The sequence below is a fragment of the Callorhinus ursinus genome, unplaced genomic scaffold (assembly GCF_003265705.2).
Source record: "Callorhinus ursinus isolate GAN/ISIS: 27379988/994484 unplaced genomic scaffold, GSC_fseal_2.0 scaffold75, whole genome shotgun sequence".
NCBI lineage: Eukaryota > Metazoa > Chordata > Mammalia > Carnivora > Otariidae > Callorhinus > Callorhinus ursinus.
In genome coordinates, this window is record NW_027397137.1 from 3,374,099 (window position 1) to 3,395,498 (window position 21,400).

The window sequence follows — 21,400 nt, forward strand, 5'->3', positions numbered from 1 at the left end:
CCAGCTTCAAGACAGAAGCTCAAATAGTCACATATTTAGGCAAATAGGTCTTATCTTGAAACTGTATTCCTTTGTTTAAGACTTGGGGCCAAAGAACACCAGGCCCAGGTAGTCCTGAGTTTGGCTAACGCTTGCCAGAGAAAGGCCTGTAATGTCTTCAAATCTCACTTCACTCCTTCCATGTTCCTTTTCAAGTAAGCTTCTTGTACGACTGACTCAGCTCCTTCTTCTCTTGGAACACTCTAGAGACCTGGAAATAATTTAATTACTCCTGTCCCCAAAAGAACTAGGAACACAGCCACAAAAATGCATCTAAAGGGTTGATGTCACTGAATCTTTCTCCCTATAATCATGCTATATAACATCCTGAGGAAAGAACTCCAAAACGAAAGGGAAGGTAAAGGCCCTTCACTAATCATCCAGAGCTCCCAATGCGGCTGTCCAGACTCACCCTTGTAAATGTTCTTGAAGACAGCACAAAGCTGATTTATAAACCATTTCTACTCTGGAATAAGGACTCTACTTTTTTTTTTAAAGACTTTATTTATTTGTTTGTTTGTTTAGAGAGTGTGAGCAGGGGGAAGGGCAGAGGGAGAGAGAGAAAGAATCTCAAGCAGACTCCATGATGACCACGGAGCCCGATGTAGGGCTCAACCTCATGACCCTGAGATCATGACCTGAGCCAAAATCAAGAGTCAGAAGCTTAACCGAATGAGCCACCCAGGCGCCCTGAGACTCAGTTTAAAAGGTAAAATGCATTACGGCTAGATATGATCAGAACATCTATGAAGCTAATCCTGTTTGCCCAGGGAAAGATGAAAAATACTGGAAACAAGATGGCGGCCCAACCCAGGGAATGCTGGGTCGATGCTCTAGTTTATGGTACTGAGGGGTGTGCCGTAAACTACACAGGCTCTGACATCTCACCCTGGCAGCACCCCAACCCTCCTCTTGTTGGGACACTTTAAAATGAACAGGCTTTCCGGCAGTATTGCACTCCCAAGAGGTATGGTTACTAGGGAACGTGCTTTACTGTGGGCATTCCTTGGCTCAAAAGTCTGTTTGTGAACATGCCATTCTCTGTCATCAACCCTGTGTGTGAAAAGACACATACAAGACTTTAAAATGAAGGCAGGAGGGCGCCTGGGCGGCTCAGTCGTTAAGCGTCTGCCTTCGGCTCAGGTCATGATCCCAGGGTCCTGGGATCGAGTCCCGCACCGGGCTCCCTGCTCGGCGGGAAGCCTGCTTCTCCCTCTCCCGCTCCCCCTGCTTGTGTTCCCTCTCTCGCTGTGTCTCTTTCTGTCAAATAAACAAATAAAATCTTAAAAAATTAAAATAAAATAAAATGAAGGCAGAAGGGAATTGTGTCTTTCCCAGGCTGGCTGTTTGTGCTCCCTGCAGGGGGCCAGGTCACTCTGTCCCACCTGCCCCAAACGCTACTGCTTGATAGTCCAACACACACAACTCCAGATTGTCTGTGGGTCCTTTACCCTGTCTTCTCAAGGCAAAGTCAGGCTGCAGCTCAGGATTGACTCAGCCCAGAATTCAGTACAGTAACCCAAACAGGTGGAACTCCAGGGAGGCATGGCTCCCATCCCAGTCTGGTATCCACCCTGGGTCTCAGAGGGCGGGGCCTCCAATGAGGTATCTCCGTAGCTGCCTTTGGAAAGACCCCGGTACAAAACAATTTCACAACCTGTTAGCATTTTAGCATAAATACCAGGCTAATGGGATACCTCGAATTTCAAGTCATGCAAAGCAAAAAAAAAAAAAAAAAAAAAAAAATCAACCATGCTTCCCATTTGCAACTAGAGAGACAAATACGGACAACCTGGCATCAGGCCACCTTGGCAAACCAAGGGGGCCCACTGAGGTCTAGAGAGCGCGCGGGAGACCCTGGCCGCTCTCAGAGTATATTTCAGTACGCAAACATGTCCCAGCCTCAGTCAGTCACACACAGAACACGACACACACCCAGTGCGGGCTGTGGGGTTCCCCGACGTACAGCGCGGGCGGAACAGGATTCTGGGGGAGATTCCACGCAGCTGTCCAAGTTCTGTCTGTTGCTGCGGGTTTACAGAAGCAAGGGTGGGTTAGGGCCTCGCGCTCGTCCGTCTCTTCCGCCGTCGGGTGGGGGCGGGACCACGGGGGACAGACGGACACAGACACGAGGAAGAGTCACAGCACTGACGATGGTGTGCCAGGGTCAGCTTGTCTCTGCAGGCTGACTGCCTTCGACTCTGGCCCCTACTACTTAGTAGCTCTTGGCCAAGTGACTTAGCCTCTCTTCGCCTCAGTTTCTCCCTCTGTACAATGGGCATGATTCTTGTATGGTGAACACTGATGAGAAGAAACAGAACCCGTAGCTGCTCACACCTGGTAGCATCAGGAGCCGAGGCCCGGGCTGGCCGTCGTTCTCCACACCACCCCGTCAGGGAGGGATGCACCCTTCGCAGACACCCAACCGCCAGCTCAGAGGGAGAAAGAAGTGCCCAAACATGCTCAGATCCAGCCAAGTGTCTCCCTGGCTTCTGAGCTGGGCCTTTCTCTGTGCTGGGTGGGTTATTACGTCTATTCAGAACTATAACCTACAGATGATCATTATACCATTAGAAGCCTCTATTTATTTACGAATGGCACTGCAGACGGGGATAATTACTGCCTTTCACGGGACACCTGGCCTCACACCAGAGAAAGAAAGCCAACATCACTCCCAGTCTCCAAAGATGGCTTCCAGAGCCAAGCGGGACCCTTGTTTTCACCGGCAAGCTTTCTGAATAAACGCTGTGTCCAAAGAGACACACCATGCTCCCTAAAGGAAATGCATGGCTTTCTCGGTGGGTGCCTGTCCCAGCACCACCCCCAAACCCTGATTCAGACTGGATGAGTCTCCACAGGGCCCTTGTAGACCTCTCGCCTCCACGGAACCGAAGGTGGAATTTCTGAATCCACGGACGTGCCGTCGAAGGGCTACTGAGACCTGCTGCAGAGCAAAGAGCTGACTCTTGGGCCACTTGCAATGTAGAAAGGAAGATGTCTTTTCTGGGTCAAACATTCTGGAGCAAACCTCTCCCAGGACACGCGGAAAGAGAACGTAGGTAGAAACTCGTTGCTCTTGTGTAAGAGGGTAATTACAGTCTGGGAGAAATAAATCTATTCAGAGCATGTTGAGACTGGAAGGGAAGGCAGAGGAGCCCCTGGAGAGAAGTTTAAAGGTGATGGCTTCGGTGCAGAGTGCCCCCACTGGGAATGTGCGGGGCCTGCCTCCCGCCTCCGCCAGCCGTGCCCGCATACAGTGAGCCCAAGTGACAGGAATGCTTCCGGTCACCACCCAAGAAGCTGCCCCGCCAGGCAAGCAGAGGCTCCCTGTAGGAAAACCCACAGCCCACACCACCTGCAGGGCTGCTGCTTGGGATAAATATCTGGCCTTTGTCCCCAGGTCCTGGCTCACGGCTCCTAACACCATTGGATCTCCCAAAGGACAGGAGTGTTTTCTGTGTGCTAAGGAGATGACTGGTGGTTGGGGGCTGGTTACCCCCAACACCAGCCATGATCAGGGGGTTGAACTCTCAGCCCCACCCCCTGGGGAGAGGACGGGAGGGGAGAGAGAGGCCGAAGATTGAGTTCAATCGCCAAAGGCCAGTGATGTACTCAATCATGCCTGAGTAATGAAACCTCAGTAAAAACCCCTAAACAATGGAGTTTGGAGAGCTTCTGGGTTGCTCTACATGAGGAGGTGCTGGGAGGGTGGCATGCCCGGAGTCGGCCTGAAGCTCGGGGCCCCTCCCACCACACCTTGCCCTACGCATCTCTGCCATCTGGCTGTTCTTGAGTTGTTTCCTGTATCATGAACTAGTAATAGGAAGTGAACTGTTTTCCTGAATTCCAGGAGTTGTTCTAGCAAATTATCAAACCTAAGGAGAGGCGGGAAGCCCCTGACTTTACGGCCGGTGGGTCTGAAGTCCAGGTGGCCCAGCCTTGGGGTCAGCATCCGAAGGGGGCAGTCGTGTGGGGCCTGTGCCGACTCTAGGGGGTCAGGGTAAGAACCGAATGGAGTTACTGAACACCCAGTGGGTGTGCAGCGAGTTGGTTATCGCATGCCCACACCACTGGTGTCAGAGTGCTCCAAGTCCACGGTGCTCCTACTGAGCCAAGGCTGGGCAGGCCATGAGTCCGGCCCCCATCACGGGCTCTGCAAGGCACCTCACACTGCTCCAAGCTACGCAAGACCCCCTCTCTGTGTAGGACGTGGGGTTGGGGGACTTGCTGATGAACCAGATATTTGCCAAGGCGATTACTTTGGCACACGGGGGTCTTCAGGGGTGGCAGGAGAAAGTCAAGTGCAGGGTACCTGGAGAGCAGGGCAGGCCCGGTTCTACTCCCTGGCGGCCCGTGGCGAGACTCAAGACCAAACATGAGTCAGGAAGGCGTGCACAAAGGGAGATCAGGATCCCCATTCCCATCTAGGTGACCAGAGACGTGACTATGTACTCAAGCCCCACGGTCCAGGCCGGACTTGTCCCTGTCATTAGCTCAAGTGCCATCCACACGTCCCTTGTCAGGGCTGAGTCAGGGAGATGAGAAAGATACAGGCTGATCGTACGGAGCGAGCTGAGGGAGGGAGGGTGATGTCCTTGAAACCACGCTTCGGTATTTCTTTAAACCTTTGTTTGTGGGCCCCAAGTGACGTTATAGATTTCCCTCCTCAAGAACTCTGCAGAGCACAGGAAAAACATGACAGAGCGGACAGAGGGTTCAGTATGTCTGAAACCGAGGTGGGGGGGTAGATCCTAAAAGAAGCAGAACCTGGTTGCTGGAAGCGTCCTGTGCGATGCAGTGGTTTGAGAACATGAGGTCCTGGAGCAACAGTAGAGAGAGGCCGTGGTACATGCCCGTCCTTCCTCTGACGTACAGAATCCCCCTCCGGACACAAGGCAGGAGAAACTCCGATTAACCTGGCTTGATCCCTTCACAAAACGGCGCCTTTAAGCGTGCTGTGGTCAGCCAAGAAGCCCGACCGCGAGTGGGGAAGGCGGTGTGCAGGACCCACGAACTTGGGGGTGTCCTACACCCAACTTCCCAGGAGCCAGGAGGATCCCAATAGGGGGCCCCCCGCCGTGGGTGTGCGCAGGCCACGGGCTGGTAAGCGACAGTGGCCCTCGGTACCCACCCCCGGACCCACTCTCCCACACCGCCTGGGGGGTGGCCGGGGGCCTGGCCTGACACCAACGGGCCGCCAGCTCACCCCAGGATAGCACTACCTGCAGCCATGACAAGGCAATGACAAGCTCCCATTTCTCACTCGGCCAAGAAAACCTAAGAGTCAAGAACTATGCAGAAACTCAAAACGAAACAAGCCCCCGTGCGCTGTGCCATTTGTCTGCGGGACGTAAGAAGCTTCCGAGAATACGCTGTGGGCAGTGGTCCCTTCCTGGGGGCGCGGAGGAAGGAGGCTCCGTGCAGGGGGCCAGGTGATGGACGGCTGTATTGTTTTTAACTTTTTAATGCGCATGCACCATTTCTGTAATTGTCTTCAAATAAACACGATTTCACTCTCCCCTTTCTGAAGCTGCTTTTCTGGCACTAAATATCAAGGCCTTTAAAAACGGCCGATTGCTATGTCCACCCCTCCGCTCCCCCCTCTACACCTCTGGGCCCGCCCTGAACGCTCCGTGCCTCCGAAACTGGGGCAGTGTCAGAAAACACCAACAGCAAGTGCCCACTACAAAGGGATTCGGTCCCGATTGGTCAATAATAGAGGGTGCTCGCCGCACCCAGAGGCACTTCCCATGCGGGGGAAGCCAACTGCCCTCAGCCCCCCAGTATCATAAAAGCACTGGGCCACCTGCGGGCCCAGCCTCGTCCAGCCCTAACGTGCCATGCGGGTCTCGGCATCCTGCATTATTGCAGCCAATTTCCTGTCGTACCCCAATACCTCCCAGAGACTTCCCCACACTCGTTACAGGGATAATACAGCGTGATTCCAGTATTGGCAAGGGAGTGGGGAAGGAGAGCCCTCCTAGGGACCCCGCGGGCGGGGAGCACCACTCTGGTGACCAATTCTGGAATAGCTGGTCATTCTGCAGCGGGCATACCTACAGTCTAGCAGCCCCCGCGTTGCCCCCCCCCGCGTCCCCCCCCATCTACTTCCCTGCTCACGCCTGAGGCGGTAGGGATAGGAAGCATGCAGGTTCACCGCAGCCTTGCTACCCTGCTGCGAAAGAGAGAGAGCAACTCCATTGTCTATGGGTAGAAGATGACCAAGAAGCCTTGGTCCTTCCAGAGCCCTGACCTGTAGGTAAAGCGAAGGAACCAGGGCTGCAAACGCTATGCTAGCGAGGACAGGGAGCAGAGTCAGAGGGGTGAGGTTCTGGGGCTGGAGTGCTCGCCTTCTCCAGCGGGGTCACGCCGGTGTCCCCCCCCCCCAACCACGTCTGCTAAACAGCACATGTGGGACCCGACAGTAAAACACAGACACATACAAGGGCAAGCCTTGTATTTCAGAGGAAGTTTCTTAGGAATTTTTACAGATACTTTTCATTTAAAAAAAAAATCTTTTAAATTATTTACGGTACTTGATCAGACTGGTAAGTAACTTCAGCCTGTGAACAACCACGGACTGTAAAATGAGCTCAACAAAGTGTCGAGTTGGCTCAAATCCAGATGTCATATATACAATACACACACAAACATATGCATTTTAATGAGATGATTCACATATCATTTAATTTGCCCATTTAAACTGTATAATTCAAGGGTTTTTAAAGAATTATAATTATTTATTTATTTATTTGAGATAGAGCAGAGGGAGGGGCAGAGGGAGAGAGAGAATCCCAAGCAGACTCCCTGCTGGGCATGGAGCCTGACTCGGAGCTCAATCCCACGATCCTGAGATTGTCACCTGAGCCGAAATCAAGAGTCAGACTCTTAACGGACTGAGCCACCCAGGTGCCCCAATTCAATGGTTTTTAACCTATTCCACAGAGTTGTACGACCATCACCACCACCACTCTCAGAACCTTATCATCACCCCACAAAGACACCCTGCACCCATGAGCAGTCGCTCTGCATCCCCCCGCCCAGTGATGTAGCCACCCTGGATAGGCCACGTAAACGAAGCCACTCAAGATGTGCCTTCTGTGACTGGCCTCTTGCGCTTAGTGAGATGTGTTCAAGGCCCATGCATGTGGCATGTGCCAGAATCTCCTCCTTTTTCAAGGCAAAATACTAGTCCATTGTGTGGATCTACCAGGTTTTATTTATCCATCCATCCGTTGATAGACCACACTTAAATTTTTTTTTTTTTTACGTTTTTAAGGTGTCCACATTTTCAGTAATCCTAAAACAGAATAACCCCCCCCCCACAACCTGAGCTTTGAATTCATTCTCTCGGTCGGGAAAGGCCCATGGCAGGTGACCGCGCCCCAGCTCACCTTCTCCTGGGCGGACCTGGCCACGCTCGAGACTTGCTGCACGGTCAGCTTGAGGGGCTGCTGCAGCGGGTCCTCCTCGAAGGAAAGGAGCAGCGGGCCCTGGAACAGAAGGAGAGGCATGGTGAGGGCACGTCAGCACGGGGCAGCCCCCCGTCATGATTATATACTGGGGAGAGAGCTCTGCAAACCTGGGAACATGACCCCTTTCAGATAAAGCTGTGATTCCAGCAGCGGCGTGGGTCAAATATCACTCACAATATAATGCGCTCGGGGCTGGGTTCGGCTACCAGAGAGGGACAGGAAGCAAAGAACACAACAAAACCAGACATGTGACAATAAAGATGGCAAAGGGGGTTCTGAAAGCTCGAGTTTACAAGGGACAGGGTGCTGGGTGTGGCACTGCGGGTCCAGCTCACTATCTGGCCAAGCACAGGAGGGCCAAGGGCTCTGTCCTCTGCTTCTTTTGCCAGAAGAAAGAAGCTCTCTCTGGTTTCAGAGAATCACCTCCCCCTGCTCCATGTGGTGCACCCCCTTCCTCTCCCCCAACCAGTGGTAAGTGGGCAGGAACCCCCAGGGGCCAGCCACCTCTCCCTGGAATTTGAGATTCCTTGGCTAAAAATGAACCAGCCAGCTGGCTGTGCGCAAGAAGCAGATTCCTGAGCCCCCGCTTCACAGACCTTCGGGGCTGCCGGGCTCCTGCCGCCCAAGGTCTCCTGGGTCCACTCTGCCTTGGGCTCTGTGCACCCTACCACACCCTGTGAGTAAACCCCTCCATTGTGTGTCAGCCCATGTCCATTTTGGGTCTTGCAACTAAAGATCTCCAAAGGAGAGATGTGCAATTACACTAACAGGACCACAAGGCAAGATTCATGTTTTATAAAAGAAGAAATCAGGGCTGGGATAGTCAACCAAGTCTTGGCCTTTTTAAAAATAAGTTCTCGGGGCGTCTGGGTGGCTCAGTCATTAAGTGTCTGCCTTCAGCTCAGGTCATGATCTTTGATCATGACCTGATCAAGCCCTACATCAGGCTCCCTGCTCCGCAAGAAGCCTGCTTCTCCCCCTCCCACTCCCCCTGCTTGTGTTCCCTCTCTCGCTGTGTCTCTCTCTGTCAAATAAATAAATAAAATCTTTTTAAAAAATAAATAAATAAAAATAAGTTCTTGTGGGAGGCCGAAGGCTTACACCGCCATCACGACCCTGGAGTGAAACCCTTCCTGATGCACTCTAAGAAGTGCCTCACTGTCTCGTAAGTTCTGATTGGGTGGTAAAAAAACATATTATTCAACCTCCCAACTTCACACCCTCTGTCATCATGTCAGACATTCTCCACGTGGCCAGCCATTTGCAACTACAAGCCACGATCGAGGGCAGGAGAATTAAATGGTACACGATGGCACCAAAGTTCCTCTGACAAGCAGGGCGCAAATGAGCAAGCCGTGAAGTTATCCTGGGGCTATTTCTTAAGAATTCCCGATGACCAAGAGTGAATCTAAAAGACCCAGAACGTTCTCACTTACAGGCGTCCGACCGCGCCCTGCTTCAGCGACATCTATCTCACCCCCTAAAATCATCAGGGGAGAGTTAAATCTACTTCTCAAGAGTGATGAAGTCACCGTTCGGGCTGCCCCGCAGACGTTCTCCGTGGCTGGAGCTTGTTTGGTGTGAGCTGCGGGCCAGGGCGGGGAGGGAATGGGCGGGCCGGCCGGGGCGGGCAGGGGTGGGCACAGCTCCCCGCGCGGCCCGGTGAAGCAGCTGCAGCTACAGGGGACCTCAAGCACCCTGGGGACCCCGGTGTCGGTGGATGCGCTCTCTACTCTCCTCCCTCTGACACCTTCTAGATTAAAACCCGGAAAAGATTCTGCTGGGGAACTGAATGTCAACGGGTGGGCGCCCAAACGAAATGAATTATTGAGTTAAAATAAAGATGCAGAGGTTCCCTTGCCCTTCCAAAGAGTCCGGTCCTTGGGTTGCAGGAAGCCCAGCATGCGGGCGGGACGCAATCCCTCGCTGCTGTGCCTCTCACACTCTGTCCGTGTGCAGACACCACCTCACTTGGACCAGAGCAGGGCTTTAGGTCCACAGGGAAAAGCAACATGCAGGAGTCTCCGGGAAGACACCAAGGAAAAAAAAGCACGAGGACTAGCCCCACCCGACGTGAAAACACACCGCAGAACCTCCGAGACTCCAACTGTGCAGTATAGGTGCGTGGACACAAAACGGCCCGGTGGACCAGACCAGCGTGTCCACCACACCCCCAAACGCACGGAGAAACTTCGTGGGTGACAAACGCAGCATCCCAATCACTGGTTTAAAAAAATGGATTTTTAAAAAAATCAGGACGTGGGAGGAACCCCCGAAGGCATATAAACAAACAAATGAACCTAACTGCATTAACCATGAAGCCCGTCACCCCCTGAAGGGGTGGGAGAACACAGAGCTAACCTCAGAAACTCTGCATCAGACAACATCCCAAGAGCATAAATGTGTAACCTGGTCCATAAGTGTGTTTCTCACAGGGGAGCAGGTCAGCAGTGCAGAAACTGCTTCACGTGTCTACTAGAACTGACCAAGTAAGTCAACACGTCAGATACAGGAAGGGCCAGACGCCTGCCTCTTGGAGAGGGAGAATATTGAGGAAAGGAGAGTTACTGGGACTCTGCTGTTGAATGAGAATCTGAGGTATCAGCCTCCAGACAGACAGAAAGATACAAAACAACAGACATGAGCCTGTGAGTGTGCTGGCAAACAGCCATACCTCCTAGCTCTGTTTACTAGAAGGGTCTAGAAGCCATGAGACCCCAGGAGTAACAAGCATGTCTGATGCCCACACCTTGTTTTGTTTTGTTTTGTTTTTAAAGATTTTATTTATTTATTGAACAGAGAGAGACACAGCGAGAGAGGGAACACAAGCAGGGGGAGTGGGAGAGGGAGATGCTTCTCCTCAGCTTCCCGCTGAGCAAGGAGCCCGATGCGGGGCTCCATCCCAGGACTCCGGGATCACAACCTGAGCCGAAGGCAGATGCCTAACGACTGAGCCACCCAGGTGCGCCCAGACCTTGGTTTCTAAACACTTCTCCAACAAAAGGTATCAGCGCGGCTCGAAGCAGTGGCTGAGCCTGGGGCTGGAAGAGCGGAAAATAAAAAATGCGAGATGAGTCTAGAACAAACATCTTGTGGAATCATGAAGAAGAGAAGTGCTAAATCGATAGATATTTATGTATCTTGATGGCGGAACACAAGAGAGCAATTCCGCCGACCAAGCAAGCAGCCATGGCATCAGATTATAAGCTGCAGAATAAAATAAGTATCTGTGAGTCCACACGGAGGCAAGTTATCGAGGGCATGGAGAAGTGGGAACTCTTTCTCGCAGGAGAATTGCCATAAATCCATGTAGAAGGAGAGAAGGAAACAGAGAACCATCATCCAGCAGACCAGATACACAATGGATGCCAAAATCAGTGAGCAGAAGGTTGACGAGTAACAGGATTTGTAACAGTCTCAAAGTAGCTCCCCAAGATAGCTGTTCACCACCAAGAGGATGACAGGAGAAGAGACACAAGGTATAAGGAAGAAAACCCAGCAGAAACTGCCCTCACCAGGGGATCAAGGCCAATGCCCCCGCAGTAAGAACTCCGACGTCACAAAGCCCATGCTATGGGACACTAATAGGGGCACATCGCTTCTGTGGTTTGTATAACCTCGGTCCAAGTCTGTGAAAACACCAAATTGAGCAACATTTGGCAAAATAACCATCAGTCCTCTTCCGAGGTCGTGAGGTGTCAAGGTCGTGAAAAACAAGGAAAGACTAGGGAACCGTTACAGACTTTGCAAGACTGGGAGAAGTCGCAGCTCAGTGCCGTCGGACCTAATAGGATCCTGGAACAATAAAAGGAAACTGGTAGACTAGGTGAAATTCAAGTCAGCCCTTCAGTTTAAAGGCTTTGTGCCAATGTTAATTTTTTACATGCCACATTGTTAATATCACTGCACTAGGAATTATGGTAACATTGTGCCAATGTTAATTTCTTGGTTCTGATGTTGTGCTGTGGTTATGTAAGGCTGGGTGAGGAATGTATGGAAACTCTGAATTATCTTTGCAACTTTTCTATGTATCTAAAAGCAGTAAAAACTAAAAAGTTTTTCTTTTTTTTTAAGGGAGACTTTACAAGAAAACAGCCCACCTTTATTGGCTATTTGCTAAATACCTCACACAGACCTCATCCCGCTCACAGCGGATTCTGTTTTCCAGACTGAACCCAAAGTCATCCTCTCCTACTGATGAAGCACAGAGAAGTCAGGGCTTGCCCAAGGTCACACAGCCCCGGAATTGCCTTCCAGCCTCAGCAGTGCAAACACGGCTTCTTCCAAGCTGCTCAAAAAGTCCCCTCCCGCCTCAGCAACCCACGACCTGGCCGATAGGAATGGAAGTTAGCTTTGGCTGCATTTTAGTTGACGTTAACACTACACCCACTCTTCCTTCCCCTCAATTCCTGTCTCTTTGGGAGAATGGGTGAGGGCAAAGAACAGCCGGAACTGGAGCCTAGTCCCGGGTTTCATATTGGCAATTTGCAAAGTCATCAGCGAGCCTCCTTGACTGTTGCTTCTTTAGAAGTGAAAAACAAAGCACATTAAACAGCTTGTCTTGCCCAGGCTTGGCCAGCTCCCAAGCAGGGAAGGCCTGTGTCCAGACAGGGTGATGCACATCGCCACCATTCCTCCCCGTCTGGTGACAAGTTCCTACCAGGGCCTGTCATTCATCTCCTGGCCGCCGCCTGCTCTGAGCCTGCCTTGTGCTGGGCACCGAGGCAGCTGTGCCCGCATAGACAGGGCTCTCTGGGCTCGTCCACAATCCCGGGAGCCGATGAGGACACAAGGTGTGGTGACAGGACAGGTGGCCTGGGTGGGGGTGGGGCAGCACCCTCTTGGATGGGAGGATGGGGGACCTCTGCGCTGAGACCTGAAGGTTTATAGAAGTCAAAGAATGAGAAAGGTTAATTAAGTGTTCAAGAGGAAAGGAATGACCTATGGGAAGGCCCCACATGGGAGAAAACCCTGAATGTTTGAGCAGCAGAAAGGCAATCGGTTAGGGGGCGGGGCAGAGCCACGGCCCTGACCCAAAGTCACCTTCACGTTCTTGCCAACCGACCTCCCATTTCGTGGCCACCGACGCTGCTCAGGGAGTTTAGATTTTTGTAAGCGCCACTCAAAGTTGGTTGTGAAATAGGAAAACTGTGAAGTCTTGTCGCTGTGTTCACTTTTTAAAATGTCAAAGCTCATATATAGATCAGAGCTATTAATAACATGTTTTAAGTTCACACGGTGTTTTTGTTTTTTTTTTTTTTTTTTTTACAAAGACCACAAATGGTCCCACAGTCTTGGTCATTTGCATTGAGAACATTCCTCTTAAAAAAATCCTCAGGCAAATGACTAAAGCAACAAATAGTTTTGGTGACCCTCCTAACTCAGGGCCTCTGCCAAGCTGGGCAGTCCAGTCCTAGATGAACCCGGAACACCAGCCACAGGACACAGCCCTCGCTCTGCAGCCACTGTTCCCCGCATGTGGCCCAGCAGCATCAGCTTTGGGAGGGGCTGCCTGTCCACAAGGACCCTGGCTTCCAAAGCCTCCCAGGTGGGTGTTGGGGTAACTGGAGGGGTAACTGATGATCACCACAAACCACTTCATAAACGTTCACAGAAGTAAGGGGGTACTGGTTTCCAGACTAGCAACTGAGCCAGCTCTGGGAGCTTTCTGTTCTCCGTGACTGAAGGGCCACCAGGTCAACAGAAATTCGGTGTTTGCGGCACCAGAGGGGAGACGTCACTGGGTGGGAGGGACCCTGACTGGGGGCTGGCTGAGGGACAGGTGTGCACCTAGGGGCTTCTCACTGGCGAGAAGCCACCTGGGGAGCCCCTGAAGACCACGGTATGCGCCCTGCCAACCTACCAAGTCCGAACTGGGGGGTCGGGGAGCATGTGGATTTTCTCGAAGCTCTCCAGGCAGCTTGCCTCGGCTTTCAAAACACCTGGCGTCTGCCTGACCAGCTGGTACAGCGACGATGGTTTCCCCTTGTGTCTCCCCAAATCACCATCCTGTCTAGTTTACAAATGCTTCTGGAGTGAGGGCTGGAACCCCAGGGGCCCGTCTGACACAGGAAGCCTGCAGTGCCATAGTCAATGGCCAGGGTCAAAGGAGAGTCCACAAGTTAGCGACCAGCCCTTAGATGCTGGGAGATACGAGCCCCATTGTTAGGACAGCAGGTCAAACAATCACGCCCTTTCACCCTTTCCTGCTGTGCCTCAATGAACGGAGCATGTGGGTCTCAAAGTTAAACTTGCTGTCCACGGGGGAATGTGACAACAGACGCAGGCGGACCACACTGACACCCACCCAGGAGCTAGGTCAGCCCGGGCAAGCCTCTCCAGCAGACGGAGGGCGCTCTGTACAGGAGTTTAGGGTCCCTTCCAGTCTTAAAATTCAAGGCTGGAGCAGAGATTAAATTGGGAGGAGCTCCTGTCTCCATCCACAGAGAATTCCCTCTGCATGGAAGATGCCAGGCATGGTTAACTTCCATCTGGCGCGTCCTCAAGCCCCAGCGACAGGCAGAGAAGTGGTCCACCAGGGCAGGGCAGGGGCAGGCGAGCACCACTAAGCTGTTGCTCTCCAGAGGAGGGCAGGCTCCGAGTGTCAACCCTAATCGGGGATTAGTGGGAGTCAGTGGGAATGGAGCTGGAGGGGGACAAAGAGAAACTCCTGCAGGGCCGGCCGCCAGGGTCGGGACACCCACTCACGTCACACCAGCTCACCCAGTGCAGCGACAGGGGTGGCCTGAGACAGCAGGCTATGCCAAGTCACTTACCCAGATCCTATCTGTCTGCAAAACCTGTCATTTGATTTCAAATCAAGCAATGTTTCCAGGCATCAGGGAGGGCAGAGGTTTCCAAAACACACACACACACACACACCCAATCCACCTCTGACAACACAATCACAACCAAGCTGCGTCCTCCCAAACCATGAAAGACTCGGCACATTTTCAGCTTGACCCCAGGGTATTGCCACTTCCAGGCAGGAGTCTGCAACGACTGATGTCTAAAGCTCCACGGTGCATGGTCAGCAGCAGGGAGAGAAGAGAGAACACGCAAACCAAATCTCGGTCTCCCAGAACACAGAGTCCCTCTTGCTCCCACACAAAAATGCAGGTGATCTGGGTGAAAGCTTCAGGCATTTTTTTTTTTTTTTTTTTTTTTTTTTTTTGGTGTTCTCTGCTTTACCTGACCAAGCAAAGACAAATCCCAGAGCAGCGTGTTCCTCCCTTCTTCTTCAACATGCCAAGCGCATGCATGGGCAATCTGGAAGCATCCTAAGGCAATCCTATTTTCTGAAGCCAATCAAGAAATGTCATGACAGGAAGCAACATGATGTAAGCAGGACTATCCCAAATCTGCAGGAGGCAAGAGTCCCACGGGTAGAAGCGAAGGCTTCTACAGATCATTCAGCCCATACTCGCTCAAATTTTGCAGAGAACTGGGGCAAGGCTCCCACCTGCGCACACCACCAGCCCAGAGTAAACTCAGCTGCAGAACCCAGGCCTGTGATAGCAGGTCAGTTAGGTCGCCAAAGACAGCAGATTCCTGGGGAAACAAATCTGTGTTTGCTCACATGTGTGAGGTCACATGGCTTTAGATGGGGCGGTTCCGGGGCTCCTGGCTGGCTCAGTCAGTGGAGCATGCGACTCTTGATCTCAGGGTCGTGACTTCAAGCCCCATGCTGGGTGTGGAGCCTACTTAAAAAGAGGCGGTCAGGGGAGAGATGGGGTGGTTCCCCTGAAGAGGAGATGTCCAGCTCTGGACAGCTAGGGTACAGATTCTAGGCATCAGGACAGACGGCAGTCAACTGACCTTGAAGGCTTTTTTCATCCAAAAGGTAGAGTGAATTTTTTCAATAGTTCAGAACACACGTTCTTTTGAGTTAATGAATTTATACTCATTTACACTCAAAGACTTCTTGTTTTTAAAATCCATGGCTGTGTGAGTCAAGGCCATGGCGCAAAGACCAGGCAGAGGGCCCCCTAGGGAATATTTCGGAGGGTGAGGGATCCAGACACGAAGCACTCACTACTTTTAAAGCGAATGGCCACAGGCTTCTCCACGGAGCCTCGCAAGCAGGTGGAGGAGCCAGGTGGAGGAAGACAAAAGCAAGGGTGATGAGCAAAGGCTTGTCAGGCACTTCCCCAAACACACCAGGCCTTGATTCCTCTCAGGGAATGCCCGGAAATTGTAGATGCCAGGAGCTTGTCATGAAACGAAGATGTCTTAAAGTAAAAATAAGTCCCCAAGGAATTAACTGTGGAAGAAACAACCGCGGGAGAGTGTGGTGGCAGAGTGAGGTAGGGAGCCCCCGAGCTGGGGGGTAGGAGGCAGTGGAGTTCAATGCCCGCTCTGCCACCCACAGGCCGTGTGACCTTGGGCCGGTCACCTAACCTGTCTAGGCCTCAGTTTCCCCACCTGTAAAATGTGGACAACACCTCCGTCCCAGGAGTTGTGAGGATCCAAAAAGAAGATATATGTACTGAAAGTCCCCAAGACCATGTCTGGCAGGTGGCTGGCCCGCAACAAAAGCGACTACTTCCATAAGCCAAGGGGTGCAAACCTTTGGGAAATATGTTCTTGGAAAAAATTCATTTCTATAGATGGAATCATATTTGGGTCACAGTTATTCATCTATCAGGTGTGAACGCAGTAAGTATCCAGCGGGGTCCCGGGAAGACACCTGGGACTCCAGGAAGGGCAGGGGGCCCCGCCAACAAGTCCCATCCAAGGCCAGCACGTCCCTGCGGTGGAGCCCGGGCCCGGCACACCTGATGGGTGATGAATACCATCTAATTGCTTTGTCTTGATTCCCCTCTCCCGGGTCTTTCTCCTAACTTTCAAGAATGCTCCGCCGCGGGGAAGCCTCACTTCCATCAGTCCAGGGCGGTGGCGAGGCTCCAGGGAAGAGCTCTGCCCTTACTGCCGGCACCCGGCCATCAGCCTCGCAGCCACGACCCGCCCTCACAGACACTCACCCCTTTCCGTTTGGCCTCATCATTCAGGGCGGTCACCCAGGCGGCCTGCCACCGGCTCCTCCAGCTGTTCAGCGTCAGGATCCAGGCGAGCAGCGCGTCGGACTCGGGGCGCCGGCCCTCGCCAGGCTCGGCAGCCCGCCGCGGGGGCCGGGGTCGCGCCCTGGCCAGCGCCCACTGCGCCAGGTACAGGCCCACCGTGCCCAGGGCCACGACGAAGAGCGACACCAAGACCAGCCACTGGACCTCACCGAGCCACGAGCTCAGGCGGGACATGGTGATGGCGCATACCCGGCGCGCCTCGCCCCAACTTGCCAGGGCAGCCCCGGGCCTGGGGGGCGCAGAGCCCGCGGGCGGCGAGCTCAGGACATGAGCGCGCGGCCGGCCCGGCTCGCGGGGGAGGGGGGGGGAGGGGGGCGTGGACGGGGCGCGGCGGGGCTGGGTCGGCGGCTGGCGGCGCGGGCCCGGAGGCCGGGCTGCCGCGCGGCGTGAGCGGGAAGAAATGCCCGGCCGGCGCACGACGGCCGCGGCCCGGGACTGCGCCCCAGCCCCGCACACCTGGAAAATGGGGACGCGGCGCTCGGCGTTCCCGACTAGCGCGTCTGGGCAGGTCCCGGGCCGCTGCCCGCGCGCTTCCTCCTCCGCGCGCCGCCCAGGGCGTCCCGCCCGCGGCCCAGCAGTGGCCGGAGGAGGCTCGGGCCGGGGCGGGGCGGGGCGGGGGCGGGGCCTGGGGCGGGGGCGGGGCTTGCGGGGCCAGGACCGCCCCTGCGCCCGGGCCCTCGCGGCCGCGTCCCCCCGCGGCCCGCCCCGCCACCCCCCCACCCCCCGGTCCCTTAAAGGCCCCGCGGCCCCGCGCGCCTGCCGGTCCCCGCCCCCACGCGGTCCCGCGCGCCTGCCGGTCCCCGCCCCCACGCGGTCCCGCGCGCCTGCCGGTCCCCGCCCCCACGCGGTCCCGCGCGCCTGCCGGTCCCCGCCCCCACGCGGTCCCGCGCGCCTGCCGGTCCCCGCCACGCCACGCGGGCCGTGGCGGGGACGCGGGGGGGGGGGGGGGGGGGGCCGGCTTCCCCCCGCGGGGGCGCGTCCCTCCGGCGGGGCGCCGCGGCAGCTCAGGGCGCGGGGTTTTCCACTTAGCTGGACCGCAGGTCTGCGGTGGGGCCCGCGGGCTTGGCTTTCGTGCGCGTGTGTGCGCGCCTGTGCGCGTGGAAGGGTGATTTCTAGGATCACCATCTGCCCAACAGCAAGACAGTGTCTGGTTTTAACATACTTGGAAAGTCCCTAGAAATCCGCAACTCGCACCCTGAAGTCTGGAGGGTCTGGAGCCTCCCCTCACGGGCTGCGTGCTCCCCCAAGGAGGGTCTCAGGAAAAACGCCCCAACTTCGCAGGGATGGGTCATTTGTTAAGAATTGTGTGCATGTGCGCGTGCGAGGCATGCCTCCTGCGCCCCTCACCTGGCAGACTCAGCTCTCATTAGTAGGAAATGCCACAAACACTAGCCCGAGATTCTCCAAGGCCGAATGAAGGGCCTAAATCACAAAATAGTGATTCGCATGTATTTTCTGCAGCTGTTACGGGACGGATTTGACCTTGAGTTGGGTTGGCTGCACCCAAGCGCTTAGCCTTCTCTCACCTACCATTCCCAGTGCTCTCTCACCTAGCATTCCCGGTGCTCCGGCCTGGTTGATACCATCAGTGGGGAATTCTGGCCCTGGTGTGGCAGCAGAGGGGTCCTCCCTGGCTTCCCCTCAGCCCCTCCCTGCCACTGTTCTGGGAAAGAAAAACCCTAGAAACTGGCCCAGAGGGGAGTTTGCTAAGGAGACAGGCTAGCTTGACAGATCCGGGATTAGGAACCTAGATCTGGTTCACAGGATAGTGCCATTTTTGACACTTATTATGCAAAAGCCCTGAGAACAGTAGAGCAGAGAGAACCACAGATGCTGTGATGGATCTGTGCTGGATACCCAATGCTAAAGACAGGAGTGAGGTGCCTCCCAGAAGGGGGGAGGTTGGTACAAGGGCATATGAAGGCGTGTGTGTGTGTGTGTGTGTGTGCAAAGGCCCTGAGGCAGAGGGGGCAAAAGGGGTGTGAGAGTTAGAGGCAGTCAGGAGATAGGCAGAACCTGCAACTGGAGCCCCAAAATGATGGGTAGTGGATTGTACCATGGAAAAGGAGAAGCAACAAGCTCTCTTAAGCACAGAGTGAAAAAATGGAATTTTACAAATATGGCTTCCAGCAGCAGGTGGAGACCGGGTTGGGAGGAAGTGGGAGGAGGCAGAGAGACCAGCTAGAAGGTGATCCCAAGGGCGCAAGAAAACGGTTTAAACTAGGCCTGGTGCATGGCGGGGAAGGAAAGGAGGTATTTCTTGCTTAGAGGTGGGAGATCAGGAGACAGAGAGGAGGGTGAGTTTGGGTTGTGGGCAGGGAGCAGCAGAAGGACAAAGGAGTTTACACCCAAGGGGCCTGACTTTCTTTGAAAAAGAGGAAGGGATTGGGAGGCAGCGAGTCTGAGAGCCCTTGTGGGAAACAAAATAGGAAGCTGGCAGAGAGTGCCCAGGTGAGCTGGGCTGGGGGTGGGGGGGAATGAGCCCTTACTTGGCACGTCTGATATTAGTAAGTGGAAGCAGAATGACCCTGTGAGCTCTCTGCGAGCTACCTAGTCATTGAGCACTAGTTCCCCATTTTGCCCGCAGGCTCCTGGGCGTGGGGGGTGGGGGAATGCTCTCCTTCTCTCAGAAATCTCTTCCTCTTTGGAGGAAACACCTAATTATTTTCTGATCTGTAGCCAGACCTGCGCAGTTGAATAATTCAAGGACTCCGGCCCCCTTGCCAGAATAACAGGGATAATGAGATACCTGGGGCTCCATGTCTCCCCTTGCGGGCAAGGTGACACGTGTTGGCGGTTACCAGGTAGCCTGCCCCGCCCCGCGTGACCGGTGGAACCAGCCTCCTTCCTCCCCCACCCGCCATGTCTCCCAGGCATGCTCACCCACTGGCTCATTTAGAGGCTTGTAACAAACTGTAAACTAACAACCACCCCTGGTTTGGAATTCGTCACACTGCTGGAAGTTTTTACAAAGGGAATGTAAACATAGAGATTCTGCATTACTTCTGGGTGGAAGCAAATTGAGGGACAATGAGGAATGGCATGGGCTTATGGGAAAACGCAGTTGACCACCACATATGTGATAAGAACTGAAACATCCTGTAAATCTAGGAAAAGACCGGGCTCCTTCTGCTTCTGCTCCTGGTCACAGTCCCCCTGTGTCCAGGTCTGCTCATCCCCTGCATGGAGGACCCAGTCACTCACCTCCCCAGCTGGGGACACTCCCTGCTCCCAGCACAGCGCCCCCTCCTCCGCCCCACATCCCTGCCCTGCTCCCAGCACGGTGCTCCCTCCTCCACCCCATCTCCCTTCGGCCCAAGGAGCCAGACTGCTGCACTGCCCAGAAAGGACTCTCCTTGCCACCAAACCTTCGAAGATGTGGTGAGTTCCAACACTCACGGCAGCTGCTTGCTGTTTTTAACTACTCCTTAAAGGGAACCCCGCTGCTTTGAAGTGAGCTTCTGTGTGCAGGCAAGGGGGGTGGGGGCAGGGGTCTCAGTGCAGGGGTCCTTGCCACTGTTCCGGAGCTGGGCTGTCACACTGCCCCCTGTGGGAGACTATCTTCACATCAACCTACGGGACCCACCAGAGACAGCAGCCTTCCTGGAATTCTCTAGAAGGCATCACTTTGAACCTTGGACCAGGTAAGTCCCATGGTGGCAGGGAAGAAACAGCAAAAGCTGCATTTCCAAATTTTTCTTCAGAACGTTCTAGAATAACTCGTTGTGAGGGCACAGGACCCAGGAGTAAAGGCTCCATTGTTCTATTCTTTTTTCATGTAAAAATCATTTACAAAATGCTTTTCGTGTAGACAAACATTGCTGGGCGAGCCCGCCCAGTCACCCACTCGCTGCGTGTCTCATCTGTGCATCCAGGATGGAAGTATTTTGGCATCTTTCCCTACCAAACCAGGATGTGCCATGATGTTACATTTTTAAAAATTAACACATATGTCGAGTGTCATATATGTTTCCTATCTATAAACAAACCCAGGTATTCTTAGGAATTTTTAAAAATGCTTAACAACAACAAAAAAATCGGAATACTTCAATACTTATTTCCAAGTAATTATCTTAAATTTGTAGAAGAGGGATGGAGGAGGTACCGGAAGTTTATAGTTTGTCTCTGACTTGGTAGAGAAGCTCCTTCTTCAGCTTGCCTGGTTATTATTATTGCTTGAATTATCACGTTGGGCTCTGGTTGCCGGCAGCCCTGGGCGTGGCGGGCTGGGACGGACAACCCCGGACTTGGCCCGAGGACCCAGGACTACAAATGTGCAGCTTCCTCCAGCAGCCCCCGAGGGAAGACATTCCGAGAATTCCCTCTCTGCAAAATGCTTTTAAGCTTTGGCTCCATGCCCTCGGCAGTGGGGTCTGTGGGGACATTTGACCGTCTCCTTGGCTATGTTCACAGGGCCCCAGCCATTTCCACAATCAGGAGGCTCGGTGTGCTTCGGGCTGGTTTCCTGTCGTGCCTGCAGTGGCTACAGGGCACCCGTGAACCCTGTCAAAGGTCACCCACAACCAGAGCCGGGCCCTGCGCCAACTGGGGGCCCCCCCTCTCTGTTAGAGGCTTTGAATTCTCCGACTGACCATTCGAATGCTGAGATGTGGTTCACGATGCCTTCGTAACAGTCCCGCAAATCTGCAGGGACTCCCAAAGCACACTTGTAAGGGCTGGGAGAGAAGCTTCTGAGTCTGCAGACTGGGCCACATGCAAGCCACCCCCGGCAGGATGGGCGCCGAGCGTGCAGCCAGCCCTCCGTGTCCCCAGGATAGGCGCCGAGCACGCAGCCAGCCCTCT

General features: G+C 54.0%; 1 protein-coding gene across 4 annotated transcripts in view; it reads right to left on the minus strand.

The window, feature by feature from the left end:
• The window catches only part of C2CD2 (C2 calcium dependent domain containing 2), a 94,270-nt gene that overhangs the window by 34,673 nt on the left and 38,197 nt on the right, over positions 1-21,400 (minus strand). The window contains exons 1-2 of one of the 4 annotated variants that reach the window (XM_073887062.1): positions 16,499-17,169; positions 7,434-7,532 (exon numbers count right to left, since the gene is read on the minus strand). In XM_073887062.1, the coding sequence (XP_073743163.1) occupies positions 7,434-7,532; positions 16,499-16,771 (372 nt within the window). In that variant the 5' untranslated portion in view covers positions 16,772-17,169. Of the gene's footprint in view, positions 1-7,433; positions 7,533-14,705; positions 14,725-16,498; positions 17,170-21,400 lie in introns of those variants that run through there. The other 3 variants (XM_073887063.1, XM_025863519.2, XM_073887061.1) reach the window with 3 other exon arrangements.